This window comes from Takifugu flavidus, chromosome 19 (genome assembly GCF_003711565.1).
Source record: "Takifugu flavidus isolate HTHZ2018 chromosome 19, ASM371156v2, whole genome shotgun sequence".
NCBI lineage: Eukaryota > Metazoa > Chordata > Actinopteri > Tetraodontiformes > Tetraodontidae > Takifugu > Takifugu flavidus.
The window spans coordinates 3587595-3605094 of record NC_079538.1 but is presented as its reverse complement, the minus strand read 5'-3'; the positions used below and the strand labels follow the sequence as shown (position 1 = coordinate 3605094).

General features: G+C 51.0%; 5 protein-coding genes and 1 long non-coding RNA gene across 7 annotated transcripts in view; 3 read left to right on the top strand and 3 right to left on the bottom strand.

Moving 5' to 3' along the window:
* Window positions 1-1609, bottom strand: part of fam89a (family with sequence similarity 89 member A) — a 2085-nt gene extending 476 nt beyond the window's left edge. The window contains exons 1-2 of the mRNA XM_057017388.1: window positions 1221-1609; window positions 1-108 (exon numbers count right to left, since the gene is read on the bottom strand). The exon at window positions 1-108 is cut by the window's left edge and continues 476 nt beyond it. Coding sequence (XP_056873368.1) covers window positions 1-108; window positions 1221-1469 — 357 coding nt within the window. The 5' untranslated portion in view covers window positions 1470-1609. The remainder of the gene's footprint in view (window positions 109-1220) is intronic.
* Window positions 1610-4707: 3098 nt separating this feature from the next.
* Window positions 4708-7890, bottom strand: sprtn (SprT-like N-terminal domain). Of its 2 annotated transcripts, none has more exons than XM_057017290.1 (5): window positions 7289-7890; window positions 7099-7198; window positions 6897-7025; window positions 6548-6824; window positions 4708-6441 (listed from the first exon to the last, which is right to left on the bottom strand). In XM_057017290.1, exons 1-5 carry the CDS (start codon window positions 7609-7611, stop codon window positions 5579-5581), a joined length of 1692 nt encoding a protein of 563 aa, XP_056873270.1. In that variant the 5' UTR covers window positions 7612-7890; the 3' UTR covers window positions 4708-5578. The 2 variants fall into 2 exon arrangements, with proteins under 2 accessions (XP_056873270.1, XP_056873269.1); XM_057017289.1 differs by having other exon boundaries at window positions 6542-6824; window positions 7289-7880.
* A 472-nt stretch (window positions 7891-8362) lies between these two features.
* Window positions 8363-11342, top strand: LOC130516287 (exocyst complex component 8-like). The gene is given in 6 exon segments (XM_057017261.1): window positions 8363-9633; window positions 9705-9895; window positions 9898-9960; window positions 10089-10337; window positions 10606-10954; window positions 10957-11342. Coding segments are annotated over 6 exon segments (2058 nt in total). The 5' UTR covers window positions 8363-8483; the 3' UTR covers window positions 11013-11342.
* A 1-nt stretch (window position 11343) lies between these two features.
* On the top strand, window positions 11344-14374 carry LOC130516541 (exocyst complex component 8-like). The gene is given in 5 exon segments (XM_057017651.1): window positions 11344-11402; window positions 11724-12759; window positions 12761-12979; window positions 13122-13370; window positions 13637-14374. Coding segments are annotated over 5 exon segments (1971 nt in total). The 3' UTR covers window positions 14045-14374.
* A 2370-nt stretch (window positions 14375-16744) lies between these two features.
* LOC130516358 (uncharacterized) lies at window positions 16745-17392 on the bottom strand. Its single transcript, XR_008947460.1, has 2 exons — window positions 17253-17392; window positions 16745-17118 (listed from the first exon to the last, which is right to left on the bottom strand). It is a non-coding gene; the product is annotated as an uncharacterized LOC130516358 (long non-coding RNA).
* The window catches only part of LOC130516285 (E3 ubiquitin-protein ligase TRIM9), a 31245-nt gene continuing 30628 nt past the window's right edge, over window positions 16884-17500 (top strand). Inside the window, 1 exon segment of the mRNA XM_057017253.1 lies at window positions 16884-17500. This exon segment is cut by the window's right edge and continues 65 nt beyond it. Within this exon segment, the coding sequence (XP_056873233.1) occupies window positions 16951-17500 (550 nt within the window). The 5' untranslated portion in view covers window positions 16884-16950.

Genomic DNA, 17500 nt, shown 5'->3' with positions numbered 1-17500 from the left:
GCTGGAGGCGGCGCTGAGGTCCTGGCAGCTGCCTTTGTACTCCTGGATGGACTCGTGCAGCGACCACAGCTGGCACAGCAGGGACATGTCCTGCTGACGCAAGCCCACCTGGGGGGACAGCAGGCAGGTTAGCACGCCCCCTTCTGGCTCGGAGGCGTTCAGAGCGCCGGTCAGACAAAACCACGTTGTGATCAATCAGAAACTAACCAATGCCGGGCTCCGACCCGACTCTGCAGCTGGGAATCACAGGGTTCGTTCCTTAAAGGACGATGCCCAGATGTGAGTGCGAGCTAAAAATAGACGATTGTTCCACCGGCGGAGACGGAGCCGTCCATCGCCCCCCCACACGTGTGATAATAAAAACCTCCAGACTGGACCCAGCTGACCGGGCAGCGGGGGTCTGAGAACCACCACAAACTCACAGGCTCACGGTAAGAAAGCCCGGCCCAGTCTGACCCGGGACCGGCCCAGTCTGACCCGGGACCGGCCCAGTCCGACCGGGACCGGCCCAGTCCGACCGGGGACCGGCCCAGTCTGACCGGGCACCGGCCCAGTCCGACCCAGGACCGGCCCAGTCTGACCCGGGACCGGCCCAGTCCGACCGGGCACCGGCCCAGTCCGACGGGCACCGGCCCAGTCTGACCCGGGGACTGGCCCAGTCTGACCCGGCACTGGCTGTGATGAAAACGGTCTTCAAACACCAGCAGGTTTGGTTCCAGTCTGACTGGCCCTGCTCACCCTCCCCCTCACCCTCGCCCCCCCAAACCTAACCCTCCCCCTAGCCCTAAACCTTTCCCTAACCCCCCCCCCAACCCTCCCCCTCTCCCTAACCCTCACCCTGAATCTCCCCCTCGCCCCCCCCAACCCTCCCCCTCTCCCTAACCCTCACCCTGAATCTCCCCCTCGCCCCCCCCCAACCCTCCCCCTCCCCCAACCCTCACCCTGATCTCCCCCTCGCCCCCCCCACCCTCCCCCTCGCCCTGCAGGGGGGCCACCAGCCACACCCGTAAGGTGTCACCTGGACTCCTTCATAATTAGTCGCTTATTTTAAAATACCTTTGACCGGAAGTTCATGCACCAAATTGTGCTCTGAAGTGAAGGCACATGAAGGGAGCAGGTTTCCAGTGGGCGGTTTGGAGCCTGGTTAGGGATTAAACAGCCCCGGGGGAGGAAAAACACCCTTTGTGGCCAACTAGAGTGAACAACTTTGGAATTTTTACCATTTCTTTCCGCAGCAGAGCCAACGCGGCGTCCAGGTTGGCCGGCTTGTGGGCCAGCAGGCTGTCGGCGTTGTTCCTGCCTCGGCTCAGGTCGTCCTGGATCATGGTTTTCTTCACGTACATCCGCTCCATTTCTCTCCAGGAGCCGCCGCTCGAGTTGAGCAAGCCGCTGAGGCTCTTGGGCAGCGGGGGCAGACCCTCGATGCAGGCCATCCCTCCGGGGGAGCCGTTCGTGGATTTACCGTTCATCGTTATGGAAGCGCGTTCTTGGAGCCCGGAGAGAAGCGCACACGCAGCCAGTCTTCACCGCACCGACGCACCGAGCAACAGCCGCGGACGTCTCCGCCCGGGGCGGCCAGCGACGCCACGTCAAGGTGCCGGAAATCAGCACGGCCCACTTCCGGTGAAGGATTAGGCCGTTTAACGTTAGCAAATATTTTCTGAGAACTGAATCTGTTTTCTAAGAATACCAACCTTCGAAAGACGAAGTCTTTATTGTAAATGTGATATACTTAACGATTCATTCCTAAAGGGAAAGATAAATAATTATTGCGACACGAGATGCGATCAAGGACCAAAAGTGCCGGCATGAAATAGCCCGTTTTCAGCGTTATATCGTCGTTATTGTTTTGAAAAGTATATTATTCCTACTGAATAAAACTACTGACCTTATTTGATATTATTTTGAAATTCCACATCCGGTACTGGAAGGCTCTCTGGTTGCCTACTTGACCCGCTCGATTTCGGCTGACTTGTGAAATCCGCTTCCTGTCTTTAACCAGTCGATGCTGGGCGTCTCCCTGCAACGCTGTAATGCAGGAAAACAGAATTTTCCCGTCTTGTTTGTGTGACCCAGTGTTCCTGGTTCCTAAGATTAACATCAAACTTACTGCAACCAGTCAGACACGGGCGCCCTTGTTTTCTCCGGGGGGGGGGGGGGGGGGGGGGGGGGCGGTTGAAGGTTTAGGGTCAAATCAACTCGGTGTAGAATAAAGCACCAGCCTGCGTTTTAGGAACCTCTGAAGAGGCTTTTTTCTATAATATTAAACTTTCAAGAGATTTCCATCTACGGAATGAGAAGCTAGACATGGACACATGACGTGGAGCTAAACATCAGGCAACAACGCTACGGGAACTTTAGATGAACACTTTTAGCATGTTTGCCTCAACGACGAAGCCACTTATTCGGGGTTCTATTTTAGTGTTTAACTAACTGCTTTTATTTGGGTGAAATTACACAGCACAGACTAAAAGTGCAGGAGAATTCTCTGCAGGCCTCACTATGAAAGGGATGTTTTTGCATCTTCACCGTAAAATACAATTGCTCAAACTTGTAAAAACAATCACTGCCATGAAATGAATCCGTACCTCCGACACGACTCGAGCATTTTCATTACCTGTGGGAACAGAAAAGACTATTGTGCTGATTTCAGGCCAAACCAAAAACAACCCGACAGTTTCCACATCCAAGTGTAGAAAGAGTGTATGAGGTCATGGCGGCTGTGTGTGTGTGTGTGGTGTGTGTGTGTGTGTGTGTGTGTGTGTGTGTGTGTGTGTGAGTGAGTGAGTGTGTGTGCGTGTGATTGGGGGGGGGGGGGGTGTAAAGCCCACCATCTGTCCTTTGTATTTTAACTATTGTCTTGTGCTCGCACACACTCACACTCTCTCTCTCTCTCTCACACACACACACACACTCACACACGAACAATGAAGCCATGTCTCAATGTCACTGCACAACACTGTAACCTTGAAATCCCTCATCACACACACACACACACACACACACACCACACACACACACACAGTCCTTGTCCACTGCTGTACTAAAATAATAAAAATCTCAGTCCTGATTCACATTTGCAGGATCCGTTCACTGTTAGCAAATTGACCTGAGAGTAGAAAGTGATGTTTGTGAGAATGCTAATGTGTAATGTTCACGTGCTGATTTACTAGATTTAGTTTATTTAATATTTAGATATTATTAAAGACTGAAACATAAGGACCAGGGCAGTGCTCCTCAGAAGGCTGGCGGGACCTTGATAACGTGGCTGCTAATGTCGAGTCCTGCTGTATCTAGCCATACTAGGACCAGACGAAGGCACCAGAATGACCATTTGACATCATGTCAATTGACTTTTAGTCATTTAGAAACACAATAAATGCTGTCACTCTTGTTTGTTGCAGCCATTTCGTGTCATTAGCCTCCTAAACAGTATTGCATCATCTGCATACAGTTGAATCCTGCTATTAAAGCTATTAGCCCTGAGCTGACATGCCACATCTGCCCCAATGAGAGCTGCAGTCACCCCCACGACCGCCACCATCACCATCACTGTCCCACGAGCTCACAGGATTAGGCGTGTGATGTTACCCCCCCGGGGCACCCACACAAACATGGCAGGTTTGCATTAATCTGCCCTCCTAAAAAGCACAATGGGTTAGCATGGCTGAGCTTAGGCCGGTTAATAACGCTCTGAATATCCTCTTATGGCTCTGCTGGAGACCAAAATCTTCCCGTCAGCTAAAAAAAGTCCACAAGCTGATATATTTCTCCAATATATCATATCCAGTTGAATTTTTGAGTATTGATCAGTAACTGAAGCTATTAGATAAAAAGTCTCTGGCATCTCTCATTAGAGGATGAGCTCGTTTGTCTCCCGATTATTTACAATTCTAACACAAATGTTAACCGTGATAATGGATCGTTTATGGCCATACAAACATTTCTGGATTCTGAAGGTTATAATTAGTCCTAGTGCTCAGAAAACTGGACGTTTGCTTGAGAAGATATTTTCAACCAGCTTCCATTTATAATCTTGACCTTTTCTGGACTAAATAAGTCCTGGAGTCTGGCCCCCGGGCTATAAATCATCCATGCACACACACACTTGTGTGGACATGGATACACATAGGTGTTTATCTTTAAAAATCCACCACTCAGAGGTTTCCCCCACTTTGAGAGTCCCTCATATTTCTGAGGACCCTGTACGTTACGGGCACGTGAACATCCACGGAGTCTCACTGGTCTGTGCCACTGTAAAGAGGCTAGGAGGGATGAGGACACCAGCTTTAGTAGCTCGGTAATAAACGTGTTACAAGAGGCCGCTGTTATTAACGGTTCTGAATGATAACGATCACTAAACCTTCTCTTTGTTCACCTAAAATGGAAATCTGTGCGTGTGCACGGGCAGGAGGGCGCGGTGCTGAGCGGCAGCTGGCCTTGTGCCATGTGACCTCCCCTTCACGCCGTCCACCCACCAGCTCCAGTTACACCCACGGCTCCTGGGGCCACGGTGGGGGTTTTCGCCCCCCCCACATGAGCCTGGTCCTGCTGCAGGGTTCTTCCTGTTACAGGGGAGTTTCTCCTGTCACTGCTACTTGTTGGGGGTCCGGTCCTGCTGGGACTGTGGAGGGGCTCTAGAGACCATACAGATGCTATATGAACCCTAACAACCGTCAGATTCTCATGACATCATTCTTCTGCAGGTTGGATGATATAAATGAGAACAGTCACATGTTTTATTTAGCAGCAGGAATGGGAACAAAGTGAACATTTTCCTATAAAACAAATATATATAAAAATGAACTTTTTCATCTTCACTGTGAAAGTCAGAAAACCGCTCAAATGCAAGCGTGCCGCCGCTCCGATGAAGGCGCCGCCAGCTCAGGAGCGCGTGCACGTTTTCCTGATTGGTGGATTAACAGCCTGAACACGTGTGGCGGCTGGTCCCGTCGCCCACCTGGGCAGGTAACTTACAGGGGGACGTGTTCTGATGCTGCAGCATCTAAAACAAAGGCAAAGCTTCTCACAAATTCAGTAAAACGTTCAAACTGTTAAAACTACTGAAGGTGTGTTTATGATTCCTTTGTAAAAAGAGTGAATGAGCACCGCGGGAAGAGCCCCAAAGATAGGGCTGTTCTTTAGAGGCTGTGACGACGATGCTGCCGGTCGGCGGCATCTGGGCGACCGGCACTAAGATCAAAGGCTGGGTTCAACGGAGCCAAACTGGATCCTAGTTTACAGTGTGGGATACTAGAAATGTCAGTAGCACAACCAAAGAGTGGAACAGGACTGTGACACCAGCTAATTCTAGTTAGCGTCTCCAATCTTGGGTGTAATTTAAAGAAATGCTGAGAATTAAAAGGCTGAGACCCAACTCGGACCAGACTGAGGGAGGTCCTGACAGTCTAAAACAACAGGAAGCGGTTCTAACTGCTTCCGCCTGATAACCGGTCCAATAAGGCACCGACTGGGAGGCGTCTCTCTGCAGCTGGACGGGAGGAAACTCCAGTGCATCCTGTAAAACCTGGTTTGGTGACCTGTCCACATGTGCAGCAGCGCTCCCCTAGCGTCTCCGTCAGGACAGGCAGGCGTCCAGGTGCTCGTTGATCTGGGACTCCGGTACCTTTGCGTGGCAAACAGGACAAGCGACCGCGAGTGTGGCAGAGGGGGGGGGGCAGGGGACGCTGGAGGACTGGACAGAGCGAGGATTCCCCGTAAAGGCGGCGGCGGCGCCTGTGTGTTGCACTGCAGGTGGTTTTATTGTCGGCGATGAATCGCTACTTATCGTCTTTTGGAAGAAGGCAGAGACGGAGGCAGAGGTGCTGTGCACGTCCCACGTCCTCTTCCTCCAAGCGCTGCTGCTGCTGCTGCTGCTGCTGGGATGATTAAAGCCCGGGGAGTCTGTTGGTTCCGCAGGGCTCCTCTGTGTTCCTCTCACCACTGCAGAACAAAGCCCCCCAGATGTGCTGGAGCTGGGCTTCGCCGTGGCTGAGGCACAGCTGCCAGAGGCTGAACGGACTGCTGCCGTCTCTGAGGGCTTCCTGAGGCTGAACAAGTCTTCAATAGATTTCTGTTGAGTTGTCTTTGCGTCCTTGTTGTTAGCGTTGCCGCGGGTTTTGGGAATTTTCACTGGCGAGCCGCTGATATTGACAAAAGCTCGACAGTTACCCACGGATCTCTTCACGGGCGGCTTCAGCCCGGCGACGGGCGGCGATCCGTTTGCTTTGTCAGCGAAGCCGGAGCGGACAGGGGAGACGAGGGTTCTCGTTGGTGATGAAAGAACCAACATGGGGGAGGAGATGGTGCTGGATGAACAGGTGTTGGCTACAGGTGACAACAGGGAGGGGGCAGAGGAAGCGCAAGACTGTGAGTTTCCTCCAAGCAGGAAGCCTCTGCCGCTGAAGGGGATAATGTCCCGTATGTCCTGCAATCCTGAACCTAGGAGGCAGATATGAAAGTCAAAATGAACCTGAATTAGGCTCAGTTAAATCCAACTTTATCTCAATGCAACACAAAGGTATTGGAATAAACCAATCACCTGCACTTGCAGACTTTCCTGTGGCTTTACTCTCCAAATTCTTTCCCTCTTTTTTAGCATCCTTCTTGCCTTTTTTCCCATATCCTTCAGGCTCCTTGACCTTGAGGTATGCCCCCCCGCAGGTCCGCCTGTGGTCCTCCCACCATGGGTCCAGGGCAGACGGAGCCCGGTTCATTGCCCTCTTTACGTAACCAAAGTAGGGTTTGCGGTTCTGGCAGGGCCCATCGCATCTCCACCAGTGCTGCCGGTACACGTCCACCTCATCGTGGAAACTGTGGTAGATCTGAGACCAGGTTGGAGGGGAGTCACGTGGCAGCCATCTACAAACACCAACAAGAGTAAAACATCGACTCACAGTAATCTTGGTCCCGCTGGCCTCGTTAATACGGTTCATGTGTCTACAGAACTCGGGGCCGTGGCCGTCCCTGTCCCTGTTGTTCTGTGTCACGAACAGCAGCGCGTGGATCATTTCGTGGAGGAGAGTCTGAGGGGACAGAACAAGCCAAACCATGACAGAAGAGGGTTAGACACCGTGGCAGTGTGCCCATCCACCTCACCTCCACCAGGTCTTTTCTTGGCCTGAGCTTCAGCAGAGGCTCACTGAGTCTGATGGAACACAGACCACCTCGTCCCTCATAGGAACACACACCAGCACAACTGCAAAAATCAGAATGCAGTAAAAACAACCTGAAGTTTTAAACAGTCCAAACCAAACGCAAAGAAAACGGGGCGCTGCTGCAGACCTACAGTGTCATTCTCGGGCTCCACTTGACTTCAACACCACTGAGTTTCCCCCAGAAGAACATGTCATTGAACTCCAGAAACATGGCTCTGACGTCGGGATTTGGATCCAGTGTCTCCCAGGACTCGTCCACAATGGACAGCGGCCTCCCGGGCGACGGCTTCCAGCAGGGGACCCCACCGCCACCTTCAGCTCGCTCTACTTTCCGTTTCTTGCAGTTTTGTCCGAAAGCATCCTCTTCCACACCGTCCGGGGTTAATAACGACGTCTCGATTTCATTGTCGAACTGCTCCTGCAGCCGAAGAGCGAAGAGGAAATCCTCCTCCATTCCAGAAGAGGCAGCTAGAATAAGCTAATAAAGGCTGTTTCGTTTACGATAGCTTATTTTATTAGCTTACGCAGCTTGTGCGTGACTGCCAAATAACCAATTCATTGCAGTCAGGACAGGGCAATTAAGACACCGAAGTGGCCTGTCATATTCAAATATCGATATATTAGCGGTGGTTCTAGCTGTATGCTAACTGCTGTTAACCTAAATTAGCGCCCATACTTTGCTGTCGAGTTCATCTCAATATAAAATACAACTTCCGTTGAAATGTTTCAGACTAATAAATATATATTTTAAATGTCTGACTAAATGTCGGTGAGAAAATTAAAATCTATCTGTTTGCTTTTAATGTACAGTTTCAATAACATATAAATAAGAAATACTACTTGGAATACGCAGCAGTTGGCGTTTTTCTATCACCTTTCTCTTATATTGAAATTCTGTGTTCAACATTCGAATAGCACCTGATTATTTAGCAACCAGGAATTCTGGGATTTGTTGTCCTTTTGTTTAAAGAGTTGTGGGCCTTCTAAAAATAACCCTGTACTATAATACCGGGTCCACTTGTTTGTATTTCTCTACATAAGATAGTGATATTGTTATTTATTATCAGCTCAAGATTTCACATCCCAACATTTTTACCTAAGTTAATAACAGATGTTTAAAAAACATTAAAAAAAATGTTTCCTTTATAGACGTTGTTGGCCAGCTTTTTTCCCCTCCCATCCCGTGACGGTGCAGGCTGACAACTTCCTGTTTAGATTGAAAGCGGATGTGACTCGATGAGCACCCTTGGAGTGTTGTTCCTCCGACATTTGGGACCAATTTACCGATATCTTTTTATAGATAGCTAATTATCCTCACGACAGAAAATGGCTGAACCGGGGAACCGGCTACGCAGACTACTAGAGTCGCCGAACTTTGACCCGCAAAATTACGTCAAGCATTTGTCTCAGCAGTCCGATGGCGACCGAGATTTGCAGGAGCACCGTCAGAAAATCCAAAACTTGGCCGACGAAACGGCCCAAAACCTCAAGAAAAATGTCTATAAAAACTACCGACAGTTTATTGAAACGGCTAAAGAGATTTCTTACCTGGAGAGCGAGATGTACCAGCTGAGTCACATCCTGACGGAGCAGAAGAGCATCATGGAAAGCATCACGCAGGACTTGCTGTCCACAGACAAGGATGAGACCTCCAAGGAGATGCAAGCTGCCTTCCCCAAAGAAACCGAGGAGGTCAAGCAGAGAACCCTAACCTCCCTGCTGGAGAAGGTCGAAGGGGGTAAAAACATCATGGACACCCCAGGGAGGCACCTTGTCTACAATGGAGACCTTGTGGAATTTGATGTTGACAACATGTCTCCCATCCAAAAGGTGCACGCTTTCTTGATGAATGACTGCTTGCTCATTGCAAACTGGCTGCCAAACCGCAGAGGAACTGTCAAGTACAAGTACAATGCTCTCTATGACCTGGAGAGCTTTGCTGTGGTCAACGTAAAGGACAATCCTCCTATGAAGGACATGTTTAAGATTCTTATGTTCCCAGACAGCCGCATATTCCAGGCCGAGAACAGCAAAATCAAGAAGGAGTGGCTGGAGATCCTGGATGAGACCAAGAAGAACAAAGTCACAAAGGACAGGCACAAGAAAGAGGAGGAGCCACCAACTTCGCCCGCCAGGCCCGAGGTGTCCACCAATCCCTTTGACGTCGACGACGAAGAGCCGGCCGATGCTGAAGACCACGTGGACCTCAGCCTCGACTGGATCCTGGAGTTGCCAGAGGATCTGGACGTCTGCATCGCGTTGCGAGATTTCGAGGGTGCCGTGGACCTCCTGGACAAGCTCAAGGAATATCTCAAGGACCAGCCTGTCACGCAGAGGGTCAAAGAGCTCCGGCTGAAGGTGGATGAGCGCGTGCGACAGCTGACAGAGGTCCTGGTCTTCGAACTGTCTCCAGATCGTTCTCTCCGCGGTGGACCCAAAGCCACGCGCAGAGCTGTGTCCCAGTTGATCCGGCTAGGTATGCAGCACAACTGCTCTCATTTCTTTGCCTTTTCCTCCTAAAATTCTTTTTGGAATGGGCCTGCGCAGGTCAGTCGACCAAAGCCTGCGAGCTGTTCCTGAAGAACCGGGCGGCCGCCGTGCACACGGCCATACGGCAGCTGCGCATCGAAGGGGCCACGCTGCTCTACATCCACAAACTCTGCAACATCTTCTTCACCAGCGTGATGGAGACGGCCAAAGAGTTCGAGATGAACTTTGCTGGGAACACGGGCTGCTACTCTCGTCCTTCGTGGTGTGGTCGCTATCAGCCATGGGGATGTTTGTGGACGCCTTTAGCAAGCAGGTAGGGAGACGGCGACTCTCCTGAAGACGTCACGGTGTCGGCATTTAAAGAAGCTCGTCGTCAGCGGTGTCTTTGTCCAAACATTTGCTTTAGGAAAGGATTCAGACGGCATTTCATCCTGTCCGCAGGTGTTTGACAGCAAGGAGAGTTTGTCAACAGCAGCCGAGTGCGTCAAAGTGGCCAAGGAACATTGTCAGCAGCTGACGGAGATCGGCGTGGACCTCACCTTCAGCCTGCAGTCTCTGCTCGTCAAAGACGTCAAGGCGGCTCTGCTGAGCTACAAGGACATCATCATGGAAGCCACCAAGCACCGGAACTCCGAGGAGATGTGGAGGAGGATGAACCTCATGACTCCCGAGGCTCTGGCCAAACTTAAGGTGCATGTTCTTGTTTTTAATGGACCAACACAATCAAAGTATCTGATTTTTTGTTGGAGAATAAACACAATCTAAAAATTACTATAAATCCCCAGAAATTCCTGTTTTTTTAAGTTTTCATTTCATTGAAGAAGCCAAATGCTGTAGAACGAGCGAGCAATCACACTTCACACCTATTTTCCATCCTTTGTTTCTTCCTGCTCTACCTACAACGGAGACCTTCTCACATCTCTGGTGAAATCAAGCGTTTCCTGACTTTTCTGTGCAGGATGAGATGCACGGCTGCGGCATGAGCAGCATGGAGCAGTACACCGGCGACGGCTGCTGGGTGAACCTGAGCTACACCGTGGTGGCCTTCACCAAGCAGATGATGAGCTTCGTGGAAGAAGGCCTGAAGCTCTACTTCCCCGAGCTTCACATGGTGCTGCTGGAAAGCCTCCGGGAGATCATCCTGGTGGCCGTGCAGCACGTGGACTACAGCCTCCGCTGCGAGCAGGACCCCGAGAAGAAGGCCTTCATCGTGCAGAACGCCAGTTTTCTCCACGACACCGTGCTGCCGGTGGTGGAGCGCAGGTTCGAGGAGGGCGTGGGCCGGCCGGCCAAGCAGCTGCAGGACCTGAGAAGAGCACCCGGCCGGTCCGGATCAACCCTGAGAGCACCACCTCTCTGGTCTAAGCCTGCCATCGGGGACGGTGAGAGGGGCGGGTCCTGGTGGAGAGGCTTCCTCACGTCCCACTCTGGTCACCAACAGAACCACTTCTTCTCACAGGTGTTGGTGCCTGAATTTAGAACGAGCCACTGGTTTGTTAGTTCTGTGATATTAATATTACTTTGAGAAATCCGTTTGTTACGTTGCAGACACAGTTGAAACCATCAACACTCCTCCGCTGTTCAGACGTAGAAGCTTCCACAGGAACAGACGCACTGCTGAAGGTTCACTTGGAATAATCGTGTTGAACCCTAATTGTGAACCACCTTTATTGAATAAATGTCATTCGAGCACAACATGAACCATTTTGTTTTTCCTCTTACTAATCTAGAAGAACTTCAGTCGACACTGCCACGGTATTTGTATTGTTTGTTTTTGCCACGAGAATTTGATTTATAGACCTTTTTTAAATGAATATCCAAATGAGCTTCATTAGTGGCAGCGTATTCACAACTGAGGCGGCACGGTGGTGTGGTGGTTAGCACTGTGGCCTCACAGCAGGAAGGCCCCGGGTTCGATCCCCGGTTGGGGTTGTGGGGACGTTCTGTGTGGAGTCTGCACGTTCTCCCTGAGCCTGCGTGGGTTCCTCCGGTCCTCCGGCTTCCTCCCACAGTGCAAAGACATGCATGATTGGGGATTAGGCTCATTGGAAACTCTAAATTGCCCGTAGGTGTGAGTGTGAGAGAGAATGGTTGTGTCTGTACGTGTCACATCCTGACGGAGCAGAAGAGCATCATGGAAAGCATCACGCAGGACTTGCTGTCCACAGACAAGGATGAGACCTCCAAGGAGATGCAAGCTGCCTTCCCCAAAGAAACCGAGGAGGTCAAGCAGAGAAACCCTAACCTCCCTGCTGGAGAAGGTCGAGGGGGTAAAAACATCATGGACACCCCAGGGAGGCACCTTGTCTACAATGGAGACCTTGTGGAATTTGATGTTGACAACATGTCTCCCATCCAAAAGGTGCACGCTTTCTTGATGAATGACTGCTTGCTCATTGCAAACTGGCTGCCAAACCGCAGAGGAACTGTCAAGTACAAGTACAATGCTCTCTATGACCTGGAGAGCTTTGCTGTGGTCAACGTAAAGGACAATCCTCCTATGAAGGACATGTTTAAGATTCTTATGTTCCCAGACAGCCGCATATTCCAGGCTGAGAACAGCAAAATCAAGAAGGAGTGGCTGGAGATCCTGGATGAGACCAAGAAGAACAAAGTCACAAAGGACAGGCACAAGAAAGAGGAGGAGCCACCAACTTCGCCCGCCAGGCCCGAGGTGTCCACCAATCCCTTTGACGTCGACGACGAAGAGCCGGCCGATGCTGAAGACCACGTGGACCTCAGCCTCGACTGGATCCTGGAGTTGCCAGAGGATCTGGACGTCTGCATCGCGTTGCGAGATTTCGAGGGTGCCGTGGACCTCCTGGACAAGCTCAAGGAATATCTCAAGGACCAGCCCGTCACGCAGAGGGTCAAAGAGCTCCGGCTGAAGGGGAATGAGCGCGTGCGACAGCTGACAGAGGTCCTGGTCTTCGAACTGTCTCCAGATCGTTCTCTCCGCGGTGGACCCAAAGCCACGCGCAGAGCTGTGTCCCAGTTGATCCGGCTAGTATGCAGCACAACGCTCTCATTTCTTTGCCTTTTCCTCCTAAAATTCTTTTTGGAATGGGCCTGCGCAGGTCAGTCGACCAAAGCCTGCGAGCTGTTCCTGAAGAAACCGGGCGGCCGCCGTGCACACGGCCATACGGCAGCTGCGCATCGAAGGGCCACGCTGCTATCTACTCCACAAACTCTGCAACATCTTCTTCACCAGCGTGATGGAGACGGCCAAAGAGTTCGAGATGAACTTTGCTGGGAACACGGGCTGCTACTCGTCCTTCGTGGTGTGGTCGCTATCAGCCATGGGGATGTTTGTGGACGCCTTTAGCAAGCAGGTAGGGAGACGGCGACTCTCCTGAAGACGTCACCGTGTCGGCATTTAAGAAGAAGTCGTCAGTCAGCGGTGTCTTTGTCCAAACATTTGCTTTAGGAAAGGGTTCAGGGGAGCTTACAGACGCCATTTCATCCTGTCCGCAGGTGTTTGACAGCAAGGAGAGTTTGTCAACAGCAGCCGAGTGCGTCAAAGTGGCCAAGGAACATTGTCAGCAGCTGACGGAGATCGGCGTGGACCTCACCTTCAGCCTGCAGTCTCTGCTCGTCAAAGACGTCAAGGCGGCTCTGCTGGAGCTACAAGCATCATCATGGAAGCCACCCGCACCGAACTCGAGGAGAGAGATGTGGAGGAGGATGAACCTCATGACTCCCGAGGCTCTGGCCAAACTTAAGGTGCATGTTCTTGTTTTAATGGACCAACACAATCAAAGTATCTGATTTTTTGTTGGAGAATAACACACAATCTAAAAATTACTAGAAATCCCCAGAAATTCTGTTTTTTTAAGTTTTCATTTCATTGAAGAAGCCAAATGCTGTAGAACGAGCGAGCAATCACACTTCACACCTATTTTCCATCCTTTGTTTCTTCCTGCTCTACCTACAACGGAGACCTTCTCACATCTCTGGTGAAATCAAGCGTTCCTGACTTTTCTGTGCAGGATGAGATGCACGGCTGCGGCATGAGCAGCATGGAGCAGTACACCGGCGACGGCTGCTGGGTGAACCTGAGCTACACCGTGGTGGCCTTCACCAAGCAGATGATGAGCTTCGTGGAAGAAGGCCTGAAGCTCTACTTCCCCGAGCTTCACATGGTGCTGCTGGAAAGCCTCCGGGAGATCATCCTGGTGGCCGTGCAGCACGTGGACTACAGCCTCCGCTGCGAGCAGGACCCCGAGAAGAAGGCCTTCATCGTGCAGAACGCCAGTTTTCTCCACGACACCGTGCTGCCGGTGGTGGAGCGCAGGTTCGAGGAGGGCGTGGGCCGGCCGGCCAAGCAGCTGCAGGACCTGAGAAAGAGCACCCGGCCGGTCCGGATCAACCCTGAGAGCACCACCTCTCTGGTCTAAGCCTGCCGTCGGGGACGGTGAGAGGGGCGGGTCCTGGTGGAGAGGCTTCCTCACGTCCCACTCTGGTCACCAACAGAACCACTTCTTCTCACAGGTGTTGGTGCCTGAATTTAGAACGAGCCACTGGTTTGTTAGTTCTGTGATATTAATATTACTTTGAGAAATCCGTTTGTTACGTTGCAGACACAGTTGAAACCATCAACACTCCTCCGCTGTTCAGACGTAGAAGCTTCCACAGGAACAGACGCACTGCTGAAGGTTCACTTGGAATAATCGTGTTGAACCCTAATTGTGAACCACCTTTATTGAATAAATGTCATTCGAGCACAACATGAACCATTTTGTTTTTCCTCTTACTAATCTAGAAGAACTTCAGTCGACACTGCCACGGTATTTGTATTGTTTGTTTTTGCACTGTGGCCTCACAGCAGGAAGGCCCCGGGTTCGATCCCCGGTTGGGATTGTGGGGACGTTCTGTGTGGAGTCTGCATGTTCTCCCTGTGCCTGCGTGGGTTCTCTCCGGTCCTCCGGCTTCCTCCCACAGTCCAAAGACTTGCATGATTGGGGATTAGGCTCATTGGAAGCTCTAAAATTGCCCGTAGGTGTGAGTGTGAGAGAGAATGGTTGTGTCTGTACGTGTCAGCCCTGCGATCGACTGGCGTCCAGTCCAGGGCGCCCTGCCTCCGCCCATTGAGCTGGGATAGGCTCCAGCCCCCCCGCGACCCTCAGTGGAGGAACAAGCGGTGGAAAGTGAGTATTCACAACTGGCCAAAAAGGCCAACACAACTCCAGTGGTTTGTGGATTTAACATAAATTAGTCTGAATTTATGCATTTTTACTGCTTCTTTGATTTTGCTGGATATGTTCTCAGAAATATTCTTAAATTCTACCTAAATGGGGGTAGAAGCTCGGTGTTTATAGTACAAAAGCCCAATTCTGCCCCCTTGTGGCCATTTAAAACAAATGAAACTATGCAAAATGTATACAGATGTGTTTTTCCATTAAATGGAGACTAATTTTACTAATAAAGTCAGTCTGACGGATCGGAACAGGAGCCTCTGGCATTGAATAATGAATAAAAAGCCATTTTTATTCATTTTGGTGCGTTCCGTAGAAATCTCACTAACAGTTTAAAACTGCAACTTGGAAAGGAGGGACAGTATCCTTGTTTGTGGTAGAATAGAGCAGGATAAAATGCCAGGTCCGGTCGGATTGATGCTCTGCCATGCGTGCAGCCGTACGTCCAATTTGGATCGCTGCAAACATTTGCTCCTCTCTGCGCCTCCCGGAGGCACCGCAGCCCGACGGGCCGCGATGGAAGGATATTTTTAGAGTGGAACCGCTTCACCATTCAACAAATGTTTACTCCCCCTCCGCTTCGTGGCTCATCTCATTATAAAGAGTGATTTAGGGCTGGAGGGGGAACGTTTGGGTGAAGCTACCAGATTATTCCTAGAGGCTGCTGGGCTTATGTACAATTTATACTTCCACATTGGAAAGATGAAAAGATGATGATTCTGCCAGACTACCGAGATAAAATAAGCACAGGTCGATTTTTTTTATGTGTACAAGTTATATGTACAGATTAAGTTGGAATGTCCAGTGAGCACAGAGTCGTGCTACAGTGCAGCTGTGGCCTTCAACAAAAAATAAAAATCTAAAAGAAAAGACAAAAAAGGGAAGAGGCATCCAAGCCTTCTGCATGTCCACCTGATTTTGTCACAGATTTGCAAATAATGGGATGCTAACAAAGCTAATAAATGGAAACGCTGTCCCGTGTGTGGGACTAATGCTGCCTCCCGAGGGACTCGGCATGGCCGCCATCTGGTCAATTAAACGTGGTAAAGCTGTTCTCATCAGGCTTCCTCCAGTTCTACTTTCATCCCCATTTGGTTTCTGCTTGTTCTCCTTCTACCAAATGTGGCGAAATGAATGATCATGAATGTCAGCATGGCCTCTTTATACCTGACAGCTCTACGAGAGATCCGTGTTAAAATATGAACTAATTCAGCATCCATGGTGAATCCATAACTACAGGTTCAAAAGGATAACTAGTTAGACGTGAGTCCTTCAAATGATCTTCTACCGAAAACTATTTAAAAGCAGTAGACGATTGCACGCCAATAGGTGGGGGTTCTTGTTAGAGACTCCAAAATGGCATTCCCCAGTAAGTGTTACCTTCACGGTCCTTCACTCCCCTCAGGTCAAGAGTGTGTGTGTGTGTGTGTGTGTGTGTGTGTGTGGGGGGGGGTAACCTGGACATCACGCTCATTGATGCACTTCTTCATGGCTTCTCACCATAATCCCACATATACTTGCACATCATCTATCACCATCTCACCCCCATCCAGAGACAGCTCCATCGGCTCCGTGTGCTTCCATGTTGATTTCAAAATTCTGCTCCAAAACATTCCCAAGACATCCCGAACCTGCTCTTCCATATCATAAAAGCTGTGATTATTCTATTATGTAAAATTTGGATCCAACGTCATCACTCTGTTGGAAACCTTTTCCTGTTCTTCCTTTTTGGGGTTCCAGCATGATGGTTTACTGATTTCGACTTCTAAACTCATGAACTAACAAGGGCCACCAGACCAGACCAGAACTTTAACCGTTATTTCAAACGACCAGTGGATAGAAACGTCTCAAAGCCAGCATCAATCCTTCCGCCCTCACGAGATAGATAGAATAGAGCGGAAGATCTTTATCGTTATTTTAATAAATGAAATGTTACAGCGATTAGGATGTGAGCCGTTGTGAATTAACGCGATCAATCACCTCTAAACCGCGAGGCCAGCCTCTTAAGCCCCGCCCACTGACGCGCATGCGCACCAGCGCGCGGAGCTGTCCACCGTCAGTCGGTGCTGGAGCGCTTCTCCCCCGGTCCACCGCAACACACGGCAGCGATGGAAGAAGAGTTAAAATGCCCCGTTTGCGGGTCTTTCTTCAGGGACCCGGTTCTCCTGCCGTGTTCCCACAACGTCTGCTTGGCCTGCGCCAGGAACATCACCGTCCAGACCCCGGAGGGAGAGACCCCGGTCCAGAGCAGAGCGGCGAGCTCCGACTACGACTACCTGGACATGGACAAGATGAGCCTGTACAGCGAGACGGACAGCGGGTACGGCTCGTACACGCCGTGCCAGATCAAATCACCAAACGGGGTGCGAGTGTTCCCACCGGCCAACCCGCAGCGGCACTGCTCCCTCACCTGCCCGCTGTGTCACAGGAGCGTCTCGCTGGACGAGCGAGGGCTTCGGGGATTCCCTCGGAACCGGCTCTTGGAGGCCATTGTGTCGCGGTACCAGCAGAACCGCGCCGCCGCTTCGGCCGCCGCCTCTTCTCCCGCCGCGATCAAGTGCCAGCTGTGCGACCGGAACCCGGTGGACGCGGCTGTGATGTGCGAACAGTGCGACGTCTTCTACTGCAACGCCTGCCAGCAGCGGTGCCACCCGTCCC

Excerpts from the sequence above, each read along its gene's own strand:
- sprtn (XM_057017289.1), bottom strand. The coding sequence starts at position 7,611 with ATGGAGGAGGATTTCCTCTTCGCTCTTCGGCTGCAGGAGCAGTTCGAC. Across the intron at positions 7,026-7,098 it reads CAAGAAAAGACCTGGTGGAG|ACTCTCCTCCACGAAATGAT; the intron begins GTGAGGTGGATG and ends CTGTCCCCTCAG. Across the intron at positions 6,825-6,896 it reads CCAGCGGGACCAAGATTACT|ATCTACCACAGTTTCCACGA; the intron begins GTGAGTCGATGT and ends ACCTGGTCTCAG.